Source organism: Nanorana parkeri, unplaced genomic scaffold (genome assembly GCF_000935625.1).
Source record: "Nanorana parkeri isolate BGI_ZX_2015 unplaced genomic scaffold, ASM93562v1 scaffold19, whole genome shotgun sequence".
Lineage (NCBI taxonomy): Eukaryota > Metazoa > Chordata > Amphibia > Anura > Dicroglossidae > Nanorana > Nanorana parkeri.
Window position 1 is genome coordinate 1,790,779 of NW_017306287.1, and position 19,183 is coordinate 1,809,961.

The 19,183-nt window shown below is 46.3% G+C and overlaps 1 protein-coding gene across 1 annotated transcript in view; it reads left to right on the plus strand.

Annotated features, from left to right (window-relative positions):
* The first annotated feature begins 2,253 nt into the window (after positions 1-2,253).
* The window catches only part of LOC108790732, a 26,734-nt gene continuing 9,804 nt past the window's right edge, over positions 2,254-19,183 (plus strand). Inside the window, exon 1 of the mRNA XM_018561065.1 lies at positions 2,254-2,559. Coding sequence (XP_018416567.1) covers positions 2,517-2,559 — 43 coding nt within the window. The 5' untranslated portion in view covers positions 2,254-2,516. The remainder of the gene's footprint in view (positions 2,560-19,183) is intronic.

The following is a 19,183-nucleotide window of genomic DNA, read 5'->3' on the forward strand; positions in this document are numbered from 1 at the left end:
TGGTAAAAAATGTGTGATTCTGCCCGAGAAGTAGCTCGGGTACTTCTTCAAGTGGCAAGTCGCACCACAACGCTCAGGACCAACGGGCACCATTGAATATAATGGGGATTACATGTGTTTACACTTCTGCCTTACAGCACTGGGGTCCCCTGTTCGAATCCCGGTCTGGACACTATCTGCATGGAGTTTGCATGTTCTCCCTGTGCTTGCATAGGCTTCCAATGAGTACTCGCTTTGTCCGTCTCGGGCACCGTGCTTGGGAAGGTGCCCGAGACGGACAAAGCCACGGCTGCAATCTATACTGTGACAAGCGCTTATCGCTCGCCTCGGATTGGCCACTCATACTTTTTAAGTTGGAGAGAGGAAGGGTGACGCTATGTTCTGATGAAGGGGGCGTGCCCCGGAAACGCGTTAACGTCACCACTACACTGGTATCACCTAGTGGACATCACACTGCTTGTCAGTCCTCACCTCATGACTTTGTGACACTCATGTTTGTGAGTATGATTCGGTTTTCTATTTATGTTTATTGAAATAAAAGTGATCTGCAGCAGGAAAGGCGCCCCTCTTTGTGCTTATTCCCTAGATTTTCATTACTATTTCGGAGCTCAGACATATCTCCATTACTATCCCAGAGCTCAGTCATATCTCAATCACTATTCCGGAGCTCAGTCATATCTCCATTACCATTCCAGAGCTCAGTCATATCTCCATTACTATTCCAGAGCTCAGACATATCTCCATTACTATTCCGGAGCTCAGTCATATCTCCATTACCATTCCAGAGCTCAGTCATATCTCCATTACTATTCCAGAGCTCAGACATATCTCCATTACTATTCCGGAGCTCAGTCATATCTCCATTACCATTCCAGAGCTCAGTCATATCTCCATTACTATTCCAGAGCTCAGACATATCTCCATTACTATTCCGGAGCTCAGTCATATCTCCATTACCATTCCAGAGCTCAGTCATATCTCCATTACTATTCCAGAGCTCAGACATATCTCCATTACTATTCCGGAGCTCAGTCATATCTCCATTACCATTCCAGAGCTCAGTCATATCTCCATTACTATTCCAGAGCTCAGACATATCTCCATTACTATTCCGGGAGCTCAGTCATATTTTCATTACTATTTCGGAGCTCAGACATAGCTCCATTACTAATACAGAGCTCAGTCATATCTCCATTACTATTCCGGGAGCTCAGTCATATTTTCATTACTATTCCGGAGCTCAGTCATATCTTCATTACTAATGCAGAGCTCAGTCATATCTCCATTACTATCCCAGAGCTCAGTCATATCTCCATTACTATTCCGGAGCTCAGTCATATCTCCATTACTATTCCGGAGCTCAGTCATATCTCCATTACTATTCCGGGAGCTCAGTCATATTTTCATTACTATTCCGGAGCTCATGCATATCTCCATTACTAATGCAGAGCTCAGTCATATCTCCATTACTATTATGGAGCTCAGTCATATCTCCATTACTATCCCGGAGCTCAGTCATATCTTCATTACTATTCCCGGAGCTCAGTCATATCTTCATTACTATTCCGGAGCTCAGTCATATCGCCATTACTATTCCCGGAGCTCAGTCATATCTCCATTACTATTCCCGGAGCTCAGTCATATCTCCATTACTATTCCCGGAGCTCAGTCATATCTCCATTACTATTCCCGGAGCTCAGTCATATCTCCATTACTATTCCGAAGCTCAGTCATATCTTCATTACTAATACAGAGCTCAGTCATATCTCCATTACTATTCCCGGAGCTCAGTCATATCTTCATTACTAATACAGAGCTCAGTCATATCTCCATTACTATTACACAGCTCACATATCTCCATTGATGGAGTGACAACCCAGCCATGCATTTGGGATCCATGGGCATAGCGTTGTCACTCTCCATAACCTCAATGGCCGGATCAGATATAATTTAATATGAAAGTTTCATGTTAAAAAAGACGATAGGATGTAACTTTGGAATTGTCGGTAACACGTGATTGAGTTTCGATCTTCTGACACATTTTGTCATCCTCACTCCAGCTGCATGGAGTACAGTGGAAGGGGAAGAAGACAGTGCATGGGATTTATTATGGAGCATGCATCCATAAGGTTCCTATTAGATGGTGTGAAGCAGCTGGGGGTTGTGTAGCCCCCAGATGCAGCACTGGGGGGTGGTGTATGGATGGAACCCCCCCTTTTTCCCCCATCCCCATCCTCCTCCTCCTCCAGGTTGGGGGGAGGAGAGAGAGAGAGAGCGGAGCTACAAGTGACAGTAGTGTGGATGTGACACAGGCAGAGCGGAGACCTGGGGATCGGGGGTGTCCTGAACATGCGCGCCCCCCCACTCCCCGACACGCGTGCTGGGCTTTGACAGCCGGCAGCAGAGGGGGGATCTGAAAGCCCAGCACCAGCAGCCCTCTACCTGCGCCTGGCACCGACCCCCCCACCACCTACAAAGCTTGGCATCAGCCTGCATCTGAGCTCCATGGCCCCAGGATGATCCGCTTCCTTCTGCTGCTTTTGCTGCTTCCCGGGGCCGGTAAGTAGCCCTGCGCTGTACAAGGTCATAGGGAAGGCTGGGCAGGCATCAGCAAGAGAAAAATCAGATGTGCTGCATTGCAATGGTGTGTTGCACAGCCCCCACTCCATACATATGGATCAGACTGACATTTGTGCTCAGCACCATCTATCTCCCTGTATACTACACACTGCAGAGTATACTGTACATCCCGATCCCTACTGTACGTGTGCTGCAATTGAATTGCCTCCTGTGTGCTCCTATGGAGCTGTTGCTTGGATGGGTTACAGATGCCAGCTGGCTCTGATTTTAGGGACAGGCTTTTTGTTGTGGGGGGGTCATTCTTGATTTTCAACATACTTCAAAAGACCTTTTTTCCCCCTTTGATGTGTGGTCCTCAGTTCTTGTGCTGCCTCTGCATAGATTATCACCCTTAGAAGCATTCCAAATGCAGCATATGAACAAATATGGATAACATTTCATTGAAGTAGATGCAGACCCTCGCTTCATGATATCAGTGTGATGAAGCAGAGTGTGTCCTATACACAGGTGACAGGTAAATACTTGTTTTACCTTTTTTTAATGCTTTGTTGATGCTGATCTCCTGCAGCCGCTTTGCAGACACTTTTTTGTCTATGTGCACTCCAGCGAGGGCTGCTTTACATTACATTGGGCTGGTTTCTTGAGGGTGACAACAGTGGATGGTGGCTGTGTAATGTGTGTTGAGATGGTCATTCATAGCTGTTAGAATACACATTACTATGTTTATAGCAATAACTCCTGCAGTATACAATTTCGGTCACTAGATGGCAGAGTTTATAAGTTCTGTTATATCTATGGTGTAGAATAGATACTCTGTTGTATTGAAAAAGGTAGAAAATAAAAGCTGTGGCTTCCTTCTTGTTTTAGAGGAGCCATGTGCAGCATGCATATCTGACTGTGTGCTTGTGTTCCAACAATAGCCTGTGTGACAATGCAGGGGAGCAACTAGGATAGAGCGTTGTCACCCAAACAGAGGAAATGCCTTGACATGGAGCTTTATGGCAGGCATAGCCAGATTAACATGGGGGCTTCTAGAGCACCAGCTCCAGGACCACCACTGAAAATAGGCCTCAGTATGGCTGGCCGGGCTGAACACAATCAGGCAGAGGCACCGGCGGCTCTCTAATCAGACATAGTAGGTGGCCGCTCACGGGGCCCCAGAAAGGAGTGAGCGGGCACCTAATTAGAGAGCTGCCTCTGCTGCTTCCTGTCTGACCAAAAGCACCAGGCTCATGATGCTCTTAATCCGGCCCTGATGGCAGAATCGCGTTGTCACCAGAAAACTGGAAATGCCTTGACATGGACCTTTATGGCAGGATCACAAGGCGTTAGCTCCCATAGAGGAAATGCCTTGACATGGACCTTTATGGCAGGGTCACAAGGCGTTAGCTACCATAGAGGAAATGCCTTGACATGGACCTTTATGGCAGGGTCACAAGGCGTTAGCTACCATAGAGGAAATGCCTTGACATGGACCTTTATGGCAGGGTCACAAGGCGTTAGCTACCATAGAGGAAATGCCTTGACATGGACCTTTATGGCAGGGTCACAAGGCGTTAGCTACCATAGAGGAAATGCCTTGACATGGACCTTTATGGCAGGGTCACAAGGCGTTAGCTACCATAGAGGAAATGCCTTGACATGGACCTTTATGGCAGGGTCACAAGGCGTTAGCTACCATAGAGGAAATGCCTTGACATGGACCTTTATGGCAGGGTCACAAGGCGTTAGCTACCATAGAGGAAATGCCTTGACATGGACCTTTATGGCAGGGTCACAAGGCGTTAGCTACCATAGAGGAAATGCCTTGACATGGACCTTTATGGCAGGGTCACAAGGCGTTAGCTACCATAGAGGAAATGCCTTGACATGGACCTTTATGGCAGGGTCACAAGGCGTTAGCTACCATAGAGGAAATGCCTTGACATGGACCTTTATGGCAGGGTCACAAGGCGTTAGCTACCATAGAGGAAATGCCTTGACATGGACCTTTATGGCAGGGTCACAAGGCGTTAGCTACCATAGAGGAAATGCCTTGACATGGACCTTTATGGCAGGGTCACAAGGCGTTAGCTACCATAGAGGAAATGCCTTGACATGGACCTTTATGGCAGGGTCACAAGGCGTTAGCTACCATAGAGGAAATGCCTTGACATGGACCTTTATGGCAGGGTCACAAGGCGTTAGCTACCATAGAGGAAATGCCTTGACATGGACCTTTATGGCAGGGTCACAAGGCGTTAGCTACCATAGAGGAAATGCCTTGACATGGACCTTTATGGCAGGGTCACAAGGCGTTAGCTACCATAGAGGAAATGCCTTGACATGGACCTTTATGGCAGGGTCACAAGGCGTTAGCTACCATAGAGGAAATGCCTTGACATGGACCTTTATGGCAGGGTCACAAGGCGTTAGCTACCATAGAGGAAATGCCTTGACATGGACCTTTATGGCAGGGTCACAAGGCGTTAGCTACCATAGAGGAAATGCCTTGACATGGACCTTTATGGCAGGGTCACAAGGCGTTAGCTACCATAGAGGAAATGCCTTGACATGGACCTTTATGGCAGGGTCACAAGGCGTTAGCTACCATAGAGGAAATGCCTTGACATGGACCTTTATGGCAGGGTCACAAGGCGTTAGCTACCATAGAGGAAATGCCTTGACATGGACCTTTATGGCAGGGTCACAAGGCGTTAGCTACCATAGAGGAAATGCCTTGACATGGACCTTTATGGCAGGATCACAAGGCGCTAGCTCCCATAGAGGGAATGCCTTGACATGGACCTTTGTGGCAGGATCACAAGGCCTTAGTTTATTGAAAGCTGCAGATTGAACAATAACCTCTCTGCGTTGGCCTAATGCATATTTGCGGATGGGCCTTAACACGTGGCTCTTATGTACATGCGTCCATGGGGCTCTGCTGTTGCGTGCTGAGCGCGTGCTCCATACACACTGATTGAGTCACTGTAAATGACCAGGAGCCGGCAGGATGCGCTTCTGGCAAGGTTGGATCAGCGGTAATTAGAAGAAAACACCTGGACAAATTGCGGTAATCGACCGCACTTATTTTCGTCTGCGCATGTGCAGTGTAAATCGTATGAATTTTGACTGACGGAAACACCACCAACCTTGCGAAAATCGTACGATCGACCGAAGCTTTCTAACCTGCTGGAGAGTCAAAAGTCGATGGATTGTACAGTATTTGCCGTTGTACACTGCCCATAAACCTTACGAATATCGGACGAAAACGCCATTGTATATGAAAATCGGCCGATATTCATAAGGTGTATGGACAGCTTGAGGGTACGTTCACACCAGATGCATTGCGTTCCGGTCCGATTCTGGCCAGAACGCACTGCATCGCATTGCGGCCAGCTCACTTTTTTGTGGGGCAGGAGGGGGCGTGAAGTGAGCCTTCTCCATGTTTTTAAACCCAAGGGCCAGTTTCTCGATGTGGCTGAGCACAATGTTCTGATACTGTTCCAGTGTTCAGGCCCATTTCTACGAGCTCTTTCCTGATGCTAAATCCTGGCCGTCATGCTGATCCAGTGGCTTCAGTACTGACCCGGTACAAGCCAACAGATCAATAAAGTCAGAAATCCAGATATTTGTTTGGATCGGGGGGCTCAGAAAGGGAATATTGATTCATGACGACAGCCAGGCAGGTAGAATTTTCGAGTCGAGATCAGCAATGGCAGCCTAATACGTCCTCGGTAAAGCCTGCCGGTTCCCGGATCGGGACGCGGCTCTCTGAACCCCTCATCGTTTTTGGTCTTTAATTGATGACCATTTTCACGTTATTAGTCTGCTGAGAACAAAGGCTGCTAGCGCCCCAAAATTGCACAGGGGGGGTATTTTCATTCACCGACCAATCCCATTTGTCCATACTGATTGCATATTGTTATTTTCCTGCCTCTAGACTGCAGCTTGTGCGATCGGCTCTTTCCACTGATACAGTCGTGAAGCCAACTTGAGGGGGTGTTGTTGTATCTAGACTTTAATTGGATGTGTCACCGTTTTTCCTGTGCTCGGCTAATCATGCAATCAATTAGGCCGAGGCAGCTGCTGTCGAGCGTAGCAGTTCATGGTTGGATGTGAACTTCGACTTCTTGGCTAGTTGAGAGTGGTAGCCGCCTGCTTGGAGTGGCTTTAAAGTGTTGGGCAGGGGTGAGCAGACCATTTGCTGTGCAGCTGAACAGGGGCCCTCTGGAAGCTGGGGGGCCCATTTATGTTAGACGTGGGTCAAGCAAGTGATGGGACTGTCATGAGGATGTGCAGCGGGAGGGATCCTTCATGATGCTCTAACCCAGGGGTGGACAAAGCAATACGGAATTCAGGAGCCAGTCTGTCCAATCCAGGAGCCAGCAGGATGTTTTTTGGGTGCCAGCTCCATTGACAAGAAAATCTCAATAGTTGGGCTCCAGATGTCATTTTTACAAAGCATTTGCAACCGGGCTCCTGGGATTTGTCCAGCCTTGCCCTAACCATGCTTTTCGGTTAGTAATGTCTATCGTTACACAGTGAATAAGCACTTGTGCTTGGCCAGTAGTTGAACAAGGGGCCCAAAATTGTTCTTGCACAGGGGCCCATTGGTAAATTTGTATACCACTTGTGTTGGGTTTGGTATAAGGTTGCCACCTGTGCAGAGCTCACGCGGACAGTCCGGGGATTTGAATGCTGTGTCCGGGTTTCATGGCAGCTGAAACCCGGGCACATGATGTCAGACAGACAGGGGCAACCAAAATGAACATAGGGGCTACTGGCCCCCCACTGAAAATAGCCTCGACTGTGACATTTACATATTAATGGGTGGCGCTATTTACATATGAACAAGCCGCGACTCATTCTCTCAAAAACATTTCCATGCATCGCTAGAGTGTTTGGTCAGCGCTACGGTCGTATAACTTAATTTATGATGGTTGTGTCACCGCTGCAGTGCTAACAAAGTGTCAAAAGATATGTATCGGGGTATTTTTGCATACATATCAAAATTGTGACCACGACCCCATCCAGGACCGATCAGTTGCGGCTGGGGCAGATAATGTATATCTGTGTAGTAGGGAACGCCCCTGCCGCAACTGATTAGTCCTGGAGGGGGAGAGGGGTGTCGGTTACAGTTTTCAGCAGGCTTGGGCGCACCTCCCTAGTAGATATTAGTAGCTAATAATGTACATTTGTTAGATTCCGTATTTTGATTGGCTGTTTGATTTGTCTGACCAATGCGGAGTTTGGGAGCTGGTTGGACAGAGCTGTTGTTGGCTGAAATGGTTTACAACTTCTTTGGCCAGATTTCCGATTCCACATCTGAATGTTCGTTCTGCTCTTCTTTATAGACTCACATGGTTAAAGGCCAAGGGTTAGAACCTCTCAACATTTAATTGCTGGCTAAGTCCCCCCTTTGGGAGATACTCTTCCATTTCCTGTTTCTCAAGTCAGAACAGGAAGTGAAGGGAAATCCCTCCAACAATAAAGTTCCATTTTTCAGTAGTGTGGGTAATGGTTAGAACCTCTGCCGGGGTTTATTGCTGTCTGTGTAATCAGTTAGGGGATTTCCCCTCAATTCCTGTCCATGTTTCAGACAAGTAGGTTAGGGGAAATCTTTTAAAGGGAGCGGAGAGACCTGACCGGGGTTCTAAACCTTCCCCATGCCGTCCAAAACTAAGAAAAAACAAAGTTTTGGCCTTTAAACATGGAAATATACAAAAGTGCTCATGCATGTGTCCTTCACAAGCAGGAATGTGTTGATCACGTTCCATTTCCTGGTGCAGGACCCAACTTTGCGCTTTGTTCCTTATGGTGTATCCAAAAAGTACTATTAAAATGTATTGAAAGCCAAAAATGTTTTTTTTTATTTGATAATGTATCAGAGTTTTATTGTGTCCTCATTATGGGAATTCATCATGTGTTCAGGTGACCACTGGACGGAAAGGGAGGGAAAATTCACATTACTTTTTGGGTCACCAGAACAGATATAGGGGGGCTGCTTCAACCAACCAATTAAGAGTCTGTGAAGGTTCTCATTCATCCAGGTCATGGTAGTATCTGTAAAAAATAAGTCAAGGCAACTGGACTTGCTGTATTTTTCTTGAAGACTTTCCACTGGTCATCCAACCGGCTTTCTCAATTCAGAATGACAGAATTGTCAGTCATTCTGAATGGAGAAAGCTGGTCGGATGACCAGTGAAACGTCTTCAAGAAAAATACAGCAAGTCCAGTTGCCTTGACTTATTTTTTACAGATATACCAATTAAGAGTCATTATATGTTGTGTGAACGCGTTATAAATCATCTCTCTCCCCCCTCTAAAAATGTTAGGGTCCATTTTCACCAGCATGGTCCGCTGTGGTGATGTTAAATGACTGTGTCTTAATGTGCATTGCATTAGGGCAGCCCAATGCACCACAATGGACCCAACATTTTTGGCAGCACACCGCAAGGCAAGTTCTTCGGCAAGGTTTGTTGGGGGCCATTCAGAATAAAAGGGCACTGCATTGCACTGATGCATGTAACTTGCATTTATGCGCATTGTAGTAACGTACACATTACTGCAAAGCGAGTGTTATTAGGCCAATAGAGTTGTCATGAGAGGAAGAGGCGAGGGGAATTTTTATGTCTATGGTTCCAGCTCCTCAAATCTCCTAAAATAGCCGACTGTGGAAGTTTTTATTGAATTTTGGATAATCTTTCCTCCTCGTCGCGGGATGTATCTGTTTCCCTGGGCTCCTTCGCTCCCCCCTCCTGCCCTGTTCTCTCAATTACACCGAGCCCTTGTCTCACGCTCAAGGTGCCCATGTTTCATGCCGTATCAGTGTCCTCCTCGGATACACTTTCCCTCCATTTCTGTTTATTGCTGATATTCCGCCGCTGCTGTGGCCAAGTAATGGCTTACGTAGCAAAGTAAAAAGCGTCAGCCTGGCTGTGGCGGTAATTAAGCGTTACGGTCGGAATAGGATTATGATTCAGCTGACTCTGTTTGACTTTTAGTCCTCATCAAGTCAGAGGACCTTTCAGATTGCTCAGGCTGGGTCTGTGAAGAGCAGATTGGCATTACGTTGGCGGCTTCTGCAACAGTGGAAAGATGTAATGGGAACGCAGAATTAAAGTGACAGCGCTTGTGTGTTTTGTGGAGTGATGTAGATGACACGGATCTCAATATCCTCCTAATTGTATGGCGTAGAATACAATCAGGTCACAAGCAAATCAGGTTTGTGTAGTCTGCTGCAAGAAGGAGTAGGCAAGCTGGGCATTGCAGCTGTTGTGGAACTACAAGTCCCATGTGACATCGCTAGAGAGAGAAAGGCAAAGACATAATGGGCAGTGGCGTCACAAGGGGGGAGTGGGGGGTGCGGCCCGCACCCGGGTAACACCATTGCAGGGGTGACACCAAAATGACTGACAGTCATTTTGGTGTCACCCCCTCTAAAAAGTCGGGCACTCGGTCATTGGCTGAGAGCCCGACAGTGTCAGGAGGAGGGAACCCGCCGGGTGAAATGCGTGGCCATAAATCAGATGGCCACGCATTTGCGCGATGGCGTCGTCACGCACGCGTGTAGACGACACGGCGGGGTGTCACCGGGTCTAGAGACCGGGTGACACCTGGCCTCAGGACGCCCCTGATAATGGAATTTGTAGTTTCAGCACAGCTGGAGTGCCAAGGATGCCTATCCCTGGCTTAATGGCAAACTCTAGTTAAAAAAAAGGACCTCCCCTGGCGGTGGGCTGCGCCTGCACTGCAAGGGTTAACTGCTGTTGGGAATCTTCATAAAGGACTTTTACTTACCTGATCCCTGCTCCCGCAGGCTCCAAGACCTTCTCCCCCTTTGCTCCCGCTGACATCATCACGTCTAATGTAAGGTCCATAGCCCTGCATTATATATGAGGACATCGAGGAACAGTCCACGAGCCGGGGAGAGGTGAGCGCTGACCACCGGGGGAGCGGGTAAGTAAAAGTCCTCTTCACCTTTTCCTAGATCTAAACAAGCCGTTAACCTTTGTAGTATGGGGGTAGCCCCTCTGCAAGGGTAGTCATCATCACGTCACATAAGATGGTGATGTCAGCAGTTCTTAGACCACCGAAGCACAGGGAAAAAAGGCTGCAGGACCGGTCTAGCAGCACGGAGCTAGCCAGGTCTAGCATCCTGGAGGGAGCCCGGTCTAGCATCCTGGAGGGAGCCCGGTCTAGCATCCTGGAGGGAGCCCGGTCTAGCATCCTGGAGGGAGCCCGGTCTAGCATCCTGGAGGGAGCCCGGTCTAGCATCCTGGAGGGAGCCCGGTCTAGCATCCTGGAGGGAGCCCGGTCTAGCATCCTGGAGGGAGCCCGGTCTAGCATCCTGGAGGGAGCCCGGTCTAGCAGCCTGGAGGGAGCCCGGTCTAGCAGCCTGGAGGGAGCCCGGTCTAGCAGCCTGGAGGGAGCCCGGTCTAGCATCCTGATGAGAGCCCGGTCTAGCATCCTGGAGGGAGCCCGGTCTAGCATCCTGGAGGGAGCCCGGTCTAGCAGCCTGGAGGGAGCCCGGTCTAGCAGCCTGGAGGGAGCCCGGTCTAGCATCCTGATGAGAGCCCGGTCTAGCATCCTGGAGGGAGCCCGGTCTAGCATCCTGGAGGGAGCCCGGTCTAGCAGCCTGGAGGGAGCCCGGTCTAGCAGCCTGGAGGGAGCCCGGTCTAGCAGCCTGGAGGGAGCCCGGTCTAGCATCCTGATGAGAGCCCGGTCTAGCATCCTGGAGGGAGCCCGGTCTAGCATCCTGGAGGGAGCCCGGTCTAGCATCCTGGAGGGAGCCCGGTCTAGCAGCCCAGAATAACCTTTATTTTTTACAATTGTACACCATGGGTAGCCAAACTTTGGCCCTCCAGCTGTTGTGGAACTTCAAGTCCCATGAGGCATTGCAAGACACTGACAGCCACATCCATGACTCCCAGAGGCAGATGCATGATGGGATTTGTAGTGTCACCACAGCTGGAGGACCGAAGTTTAACTACCCCTGGCTTAGACCAAAACAAGCATTTAACACTTGCAGTGCAGGGGCGGCCCTACTGCAAGGGTAAGTATTTTATTTGCCCAAAGTTCTTCTTTAAATCCCACATGTACTTTTGGAAGAGTTTTGAGATACGCTATTCAATAGGTGCAATTAGCCCCCAAGATGGCAGCCTCCACTGACAGATGCTATTAGCCCCCAAGATGGCGTCCTCCACTGACAGATGCATTTAGCCCCCAAGATGGCGGCCTCCACTGACAGATGCGATTAGCCCCCAAGATGGCGGCCTCCACTGACAGATGCAATTAGCCCCCAAGATGGCGTCCTCCACTGACAGATGCAATTAGCCCCCAAGATGGCGTCCTCCACTGACAGATGCAATTAGCCCCCAAGATGGCATCATCCATTGACAGAGGCAATTAGCCCCCAAGATGGCATCCTCCACTGACAGATGCAATTAGCCCCCAAGATGGCATCCTCCACTGATAGATGCAATTAGCCCCCAAGATGGCATCCTCCACTGACAGGCTGTCTTTGCCCTGACTTCCTGTACAAATAAAGATCTGTCAGCAAACATTCCAGAAGTAACGGGTGTCCTTGCTGGGTCACAGCGGGCTGTAGCAGCAGAAATGTAGAATATGGAGTCTGTCATGCTCCACTGAGAGGACTGAGGACCGGCTTTCATTCAGGAAACATGTCTCCGTATATGAGACCCCCGGCTGCCCCCGAATCCTCGCTATGAACATATGGGGGCAATAGTAATAGTCACCCCACAATGACCTCTCATCTGCCCTATCCAGTGAAATGGAGATGTGTATCTACTCCATGGCCAGGCTTCAGCTTGTTTTACAGGTCCCAGTGGCAGTGGAGGTCTGCACTATATATTACATACATGTCAGTCCCGTGTTTAAAAACACACATCTGCTTCTGGTTACAGTAAAGATGGTATTATACCCCCTCTGTACTAAAATCCAGGAGTCCCCGGGGGGCACTGATGGGTTAATGGCTTCATTATTTCGAAGTACCTGACCTGGAACGATCATAGAGAGACAGAATTCTGACACTTTTCTGTACAAGATGCTTTCTCTGAGTCTGCTACACAAAAGCCACACAGCCGGGCGACTAGTATTTTAGAAGCAGGCCAGAAATGGCTGCCCTCAAGCTTCTCTCATGACAGGTGCTCTTTAAGGTAAATTAAGTGAACCTTCTAACTGTAGCAAATCTGTGGTGTTTGCTGCATAGCATCCGGCTGCTTGCTTGTTGTCTGGACTTACAAGTACTTTCTGAATCGGTTCCCAGAGCAAGTATGCGGCAAGTGAAGTTTGACGTAAACTGTGTACTTACTCCAGGTCAGTGATCCAATCAACAGAGGTATATATACTGACCAGCAATGTAATGGAGGTATATATACTGACCAGCAATGTAATGGAGGTATATATACTGACCAGCAATGTAATGGAGGTATATATACTGACCAGCAATGTAATGGAGGTATATATACTGACCAGCAATGTAATGGAGGTATATATACTGACCAGCAATGTAATGGAGGTATATATACTGACCAGCAATGTAATGGAGGTATATATACTGACCAGCAATGTAATGGAGGTATATATACTGACCAGCAATGTAATGGAGGTATATATACTGACCAGCAATGTAATGGAGGTATATATACTGACCAGCAATGTAATGGAGGTATATATACTGACCAGCAATGTAATGGAGGTATATATACTGACCAGCAATGTAATGGAGGTATATATACTGACCAGCAATGTAATGGAGGTATATATACTGACCAGCAATGTAATGGAGGTATATATACTGACCAGCAATGTAATGGAGGTATATATACTGACCAGCAATGTAATGGAGGTATATATACTGACCAGCAATGTAATGGAGGTATATATACTGACCAGCAATGTAATGGAGGTATATATACTGACCAGCAATGTAATGGAGGTATATATACTGACCAGCAATGTAATGGAGGTATATATACTGACCAGCAATGTAATGGAGGTATATATACTGACCAGCAATGTAATGGAGGTATATATACTGACCAGCAATGTAATGGAGGTATATATACTGACCAGCAATGTAATGGAGGTATATATACTGACCAGCAATGTAATGGAGGTATATATACTGACCAGCAATGTAATGGAGGTATATATACTGACCAGCAATGTAATGGAGGTATATATACTGACCAGCAATGTAATGGAGGTATATATACTGACCAGCAATGTAATGGAGGTATATATACTGACCAGCAATGTAATGGAGGTATATATACTGACCAGCAATGTAATGGAGGTATATATACTGACCAGCAATGTAATGGAGGTATATATACTGACCAGCAATGTAATGGAGGTATATATACTGACCAGCAATGTAATGGAGGTATATATACTGACCAGCAATGTAATGGAGGTATATATACTGACCAGCAATGTAATGGAGGTATATATACTGACCAGCAATGTAATGGAGGTATATATACTGACCAGCAATGTAATGGAGGTATATATACTGACCAGCAATGTAATGGAGGTATATATACTGACCAGCAATGTAATGGAGGTATATATACTGACCAGCAATGTAATGGAGGTATATATACTGACCAGCAATGTAATGGAGGTATATATACTGACCAGCAATGTAATGGAGGTATATATACTGACCAGCAATGTAATGGAGGTATATATACTGACCAGCAATGTAATGGAGGTATATATACTGACCAGCAATGTAATGGAGGTATATATACTGACCAGCAATGTAATGGAGGTATATATACTGACCAGCAATGTAATGGAGGTATATATACTGACCAGCAATGTAATGGAGGTATATATACTGACCAGCAATGTAATGGAGGTATATATACTGACCAGCAATGTAATGGAGGTATATATACTGACCAGCAATGTAATGGAGGTATATATACTGACCAGCAATGTAATGGAGGTATATATACTGACCAGCAATGTAATGGAGGTATATATACTGACCAGCAATGTAATGGAGGTATATATACTGACCAGCAATGTAATGGAGGTATATATACTGACCAGCAATGTAATGGAGGTATATATACTGACCAGCAATGTAATGGAGGTATATATACTGACCAGCAATGTAATGGAGGTATATATACTGACCAGCAATGTAATGGAGGTATATATACTGACCAGCAATGTAATGGAGGTATATATACTGACCAGCAATGTAATGGAGGTATATATACTGACCAGCAATGTAATGGAGGTATATATACTGACCAGCAATGTAATGGAGGTATATATACTGACCAGCAATGTAATGGAGGTATATATACTGACCAGCAATGTAATGGAGGTATATATACTGACCAGCAATGTAATGGAGGTATATATACTGACCAGCAATGTAATGGAGGTATATATACTGACCAGCAATGTAATGGAGGTATATATACTGACCAGCAATGTAATGGAGGTATATATACTGACCAGCAATGTAATGGAGGTATATATACTGACCAGCAATGTAATGGAGGTATATATACTGACCAGCAATGTAATGGAGGTATATATACTGACCAGCAATGTAATGGAGGTATATATACTGACCAGCAATGTAATGGAGGTATATATACTGACCAGCAATGTAACAGAGGTATATACACTGACCAGCAATGTAACGGAGGTATATACACTGACCAGCGTGTGTTAATCGCACTGTACCATGCAAAATCACACTTACTGCAAATTCTGGTGTGGGAGGTGGTTGTATTGCTATTCATTTGAATGGCATCCTAAACTCACCTCCCACCCACAGTTTGATCGCCCGCACTGGAGCGCGCGGTACTGCAATACCGTATGTTCCAGTGCGGTGGGACTTGGGTCATGACTTAATGACTAAGGACAAATGTGGGTCCTGAGGTTACGCAGGTTGAGAACCACTGCTGTAGAAGGTATTAGGGCAACTCATAAGATATTAAAAATGACATTCTGATTGTTTCTGTTAGTTCAGGTTTCCTCTAAGCACGCTCAGTCACACTGATTTCACACTGAATCTTCAGGGTTTTTTTTTAATGCGTCCAGTTTCGACCGGTTCTCTTTCTAAGGTTACATAATCCTTATGTCAGTAGGGGAATGTGAGTAGAAGCCAATACGTGATCCAACTTGCCAGCAAATACACAAAACTGAAGTGATCCTAACAACGCTCCCTATGGATCACTTGCACAGTTTTCTTAAGACATATTTTTATGCACGAGACACATGGACATGGAATTAGGTTTTATATCCTGTAACAGCCAAACATCAGTGATTATTTTGCAAAGAAGACGAAAAACAAAATGACAGCTGTGGACTCCAAGGATCGCAATTACATCAACAGAGCCACCACCTGCCAATGAAAAAAAAAAAAAGCAAGTAAACAATGGCAGCTCTTATATTCATGTCCGTACTGCGTTCTCGGAGACTTAAAGTGAAGCTGTGCCTAGATTATGCGTACTGAAGTATTTACATATTCTGAACAGACAGTAAAATCACTTTACAACAAGTCCTCAATCACCTCTGTAGCTGTAGCCATTGTGGAGGGATTAATCATCAACGTTCACAACAGAGGCACTGAAATCTCAGCTATGTTCTATGGAAGCAGACTCTTGGCAGCCTGCCAGGTCTCTAATGTAAACACATAGCGGGCGTTTCTAAGCTGTTAGAAATTGACAATTTTGAGGATGAATTACTTTAAAGTAAATGCAGCTAGAAAGTTCGGGGAGGGCTCATTATAAAGCTCTTTTACTGCTTGCAAACTCTAATGTCCATATTCTAGACACAGGTTCACATTATGTATGGCTGGGCAGTTAGTTATTGATTCATACCTGCCCCATGCTCCTCCTGCTGGAACCCTCAGAAATATATGATACCGATTGGTATGGGGGAGCATGTGACCTCCTCCTCTTCCTCCCAGGATGTAGTGCTCTGGCCAATCGCCTGGATCGAACACTGTCATGTTAGGAGAAGGGAAAAGGCATTAACCCCCATGGAAGCTCTTTGTTCAGAGGAGCATGGGAAAATTAAGTATTGTGTTAAGGGGGGATTGGGGGGAATTGATGCCCCCCATCAAGGGAGCCTATCCTGATTGGCCAAAGTGACCGATTCACTTGGGAGTTCCTCAGTTGTTAAAACTTTTGCAAAAATGCTCACTTTGGCAGCACAATCAGTCCTCGGATATTTTTTCCCCCGTTATCCTGATATGTCCTAAATCAAGTAGAAGGATAAGGGATGACAGCCCCAGAGCCCGGCACTTTCACTTCTAACTGATGAATTGCTTTAAAAAGGCAATAAAAGTGCCTAAAAACCCATTTTTAGTTTCGGCCAATTAGATTCCATGATCTGTTTTTTAAATGCAGGTACACAAGGAAAGATAGTACCCAATTGGTCACTTCAGACAATGGGCCCCTTTCTTTTGTGCAGTAAAGACTTTTACATTTGTTCCGAGTGTATTGTGCATCCCTTTTGTGTCACTCGAGGGCGTGAATTGCTTTGGCATTTTTTATTGACTCATCCGTGGATCAGAAACACAACAAACATCAAGTAGTTCCTCCATTCCCTTCCCCTGGCCATCCATTCCTCCACACCCCAACCCCCTGATTTATCTGGAGAGGTTTTCCTGCAGATAAGGTCACAATCCCCTGTTCAGTGGGATCTGCGGAAACACACTGCAGGAATCCTATCCGGCCTCAGGAAGTAGGAGGACAGGATGCACCAGCCTCTCTATGTAGCCTGCACAGCTCTGCTATAGTCCAACGCCAGCTTGCAGACTCATCTAACCCCCATTTACACCGAACAGTCAAAATCTGCAGGGAAAGTTTGGCCCCTGCCTTAAAGGGCCAGCGTATGTAGACTGTGTGTCACGTCCTTTGTAGGACATTGCCAAGCTCCATACAAATGAAGGTACAGCCGGAGTTAGGGAATTGCTGCCGTCGCTGACCTCTCCTTTTTAAAAATACATTTTCCCTGACTCATTTATAACATACTCGTTCCAGGTCCATGACTCAAAATTATTATAACCAGGACTGTGGCTCAAAAGCATTACAATCAGGTCTGTGGCTCAAAAGCAGTCAGACCAGCTTGAAGTCAATCGTCTAAAAAAATGGGGGTGGGGGGCAATTTCACATTTTGTGCATTTTTTTTATTCAACGCAAACGAATGCAGATGGAAAAAAAAGTTTAGATAATAAAGGTTTAAAAAAGTAGAAATAAAACAATCGGCTAAGAGGAGAAGGACAGGAATGAGTAAATGAGGGCTAATTAGGGTCAACATAAACATTCCTAATGGCTACGATTTAAATTAAGACTGGACAAAATTAATAATTTGTACTTGTTGCTTTAACTGACATCATATCCAAATTAAAGGTCACTACCTTTAATCTGCACAGTAATGAAAGTGAATAAATACAATGTAACAATCATATTATATCATATTGCTCAATGGAGCTAATGTGCACTGTTCATTAGCTTTGCTTTAAGCATCAGCAGTTGCTGTGATGCAGTGCAAGTCCCGGCTGTCATTTTGACAGCCGGGATTTGCTGACAATAACAGCTGGGGTAACAAGGTACGCCCAAAGCACATTCTGTAAGTTTATGTAGGACATGTGCCATGCACCCAAAGTCCTCAAATGGTATCAATACATTTAAAGGAGAACTATGAGGTGAGTGCTTTTCACTCACCTCATAGTTCTAGCCGACCTGTGACAATGAGACTGTCACAGGTCGGCTCAGTAGATCGGGAGGTGAGCGAACACATACCGGGTTCGCTCGCCTCTCGATCCTGTCACGGCTCTCTGCCGTGACAGGGGGAGGGGCTGGATTCCCCTCTCCCCGCTCCGATCTGCCAGCGCTGACTGGCGGAACGGACTGGGGAGGGGGCGGGTACAGCTGGCTCTGCCTCTAGATAGGCAGAGCCAGCTGTCACTCACGCAGTTGGGCGGATCCCGTCTTCTAAGTCGGGATCCGCTCCGGCTGCGGCGTCTCAGTATACCGCGAGCTGTAGCTCGCGGTATACTGAGGTTAGGGTGACGGGAGGACGCTAGTTTGTGTCCTCCCGTTACCCTAAGGAGAACTATGAGGAAAAACACTGACCCTATAGTTCTCCTTTAATAATATCTAAAGTAGTACATGACTAGGCCCTTGGTTTCGTTTTTTTCTTGGAGTGTTGTTTTAAATTCCCTGAACCAACAAAAAAAAAAGGCGAGATGATGACATCCGTCCCGAAAAATCTGGATTCATACCCTGGATGTTAGATGCATTCCTGTGTATGAGGCCCGAGCTAGGCTTAGTACACCTGGGTGCCAAATCCTGAAATGCCCCACGCAGTTGTGTGAATAGGGACTACTTTGTACTTTGGCACTCACATGCTGAGCCACTGACAGAGCCTAAGGCTGCAGGTCCAACTTGGCCAGATGCTGCACCACACTTTAATTATAAAGAGGAACTGCAGTATTTTTTTTATAGTGAAACCTTTTCTTTTTTATATTTATACATTTTCAGACAGTTGATTTACATCCATTTTTATACATTTATAAACTGGTTTATATTTGTATCACTATATCCAAGCTTTG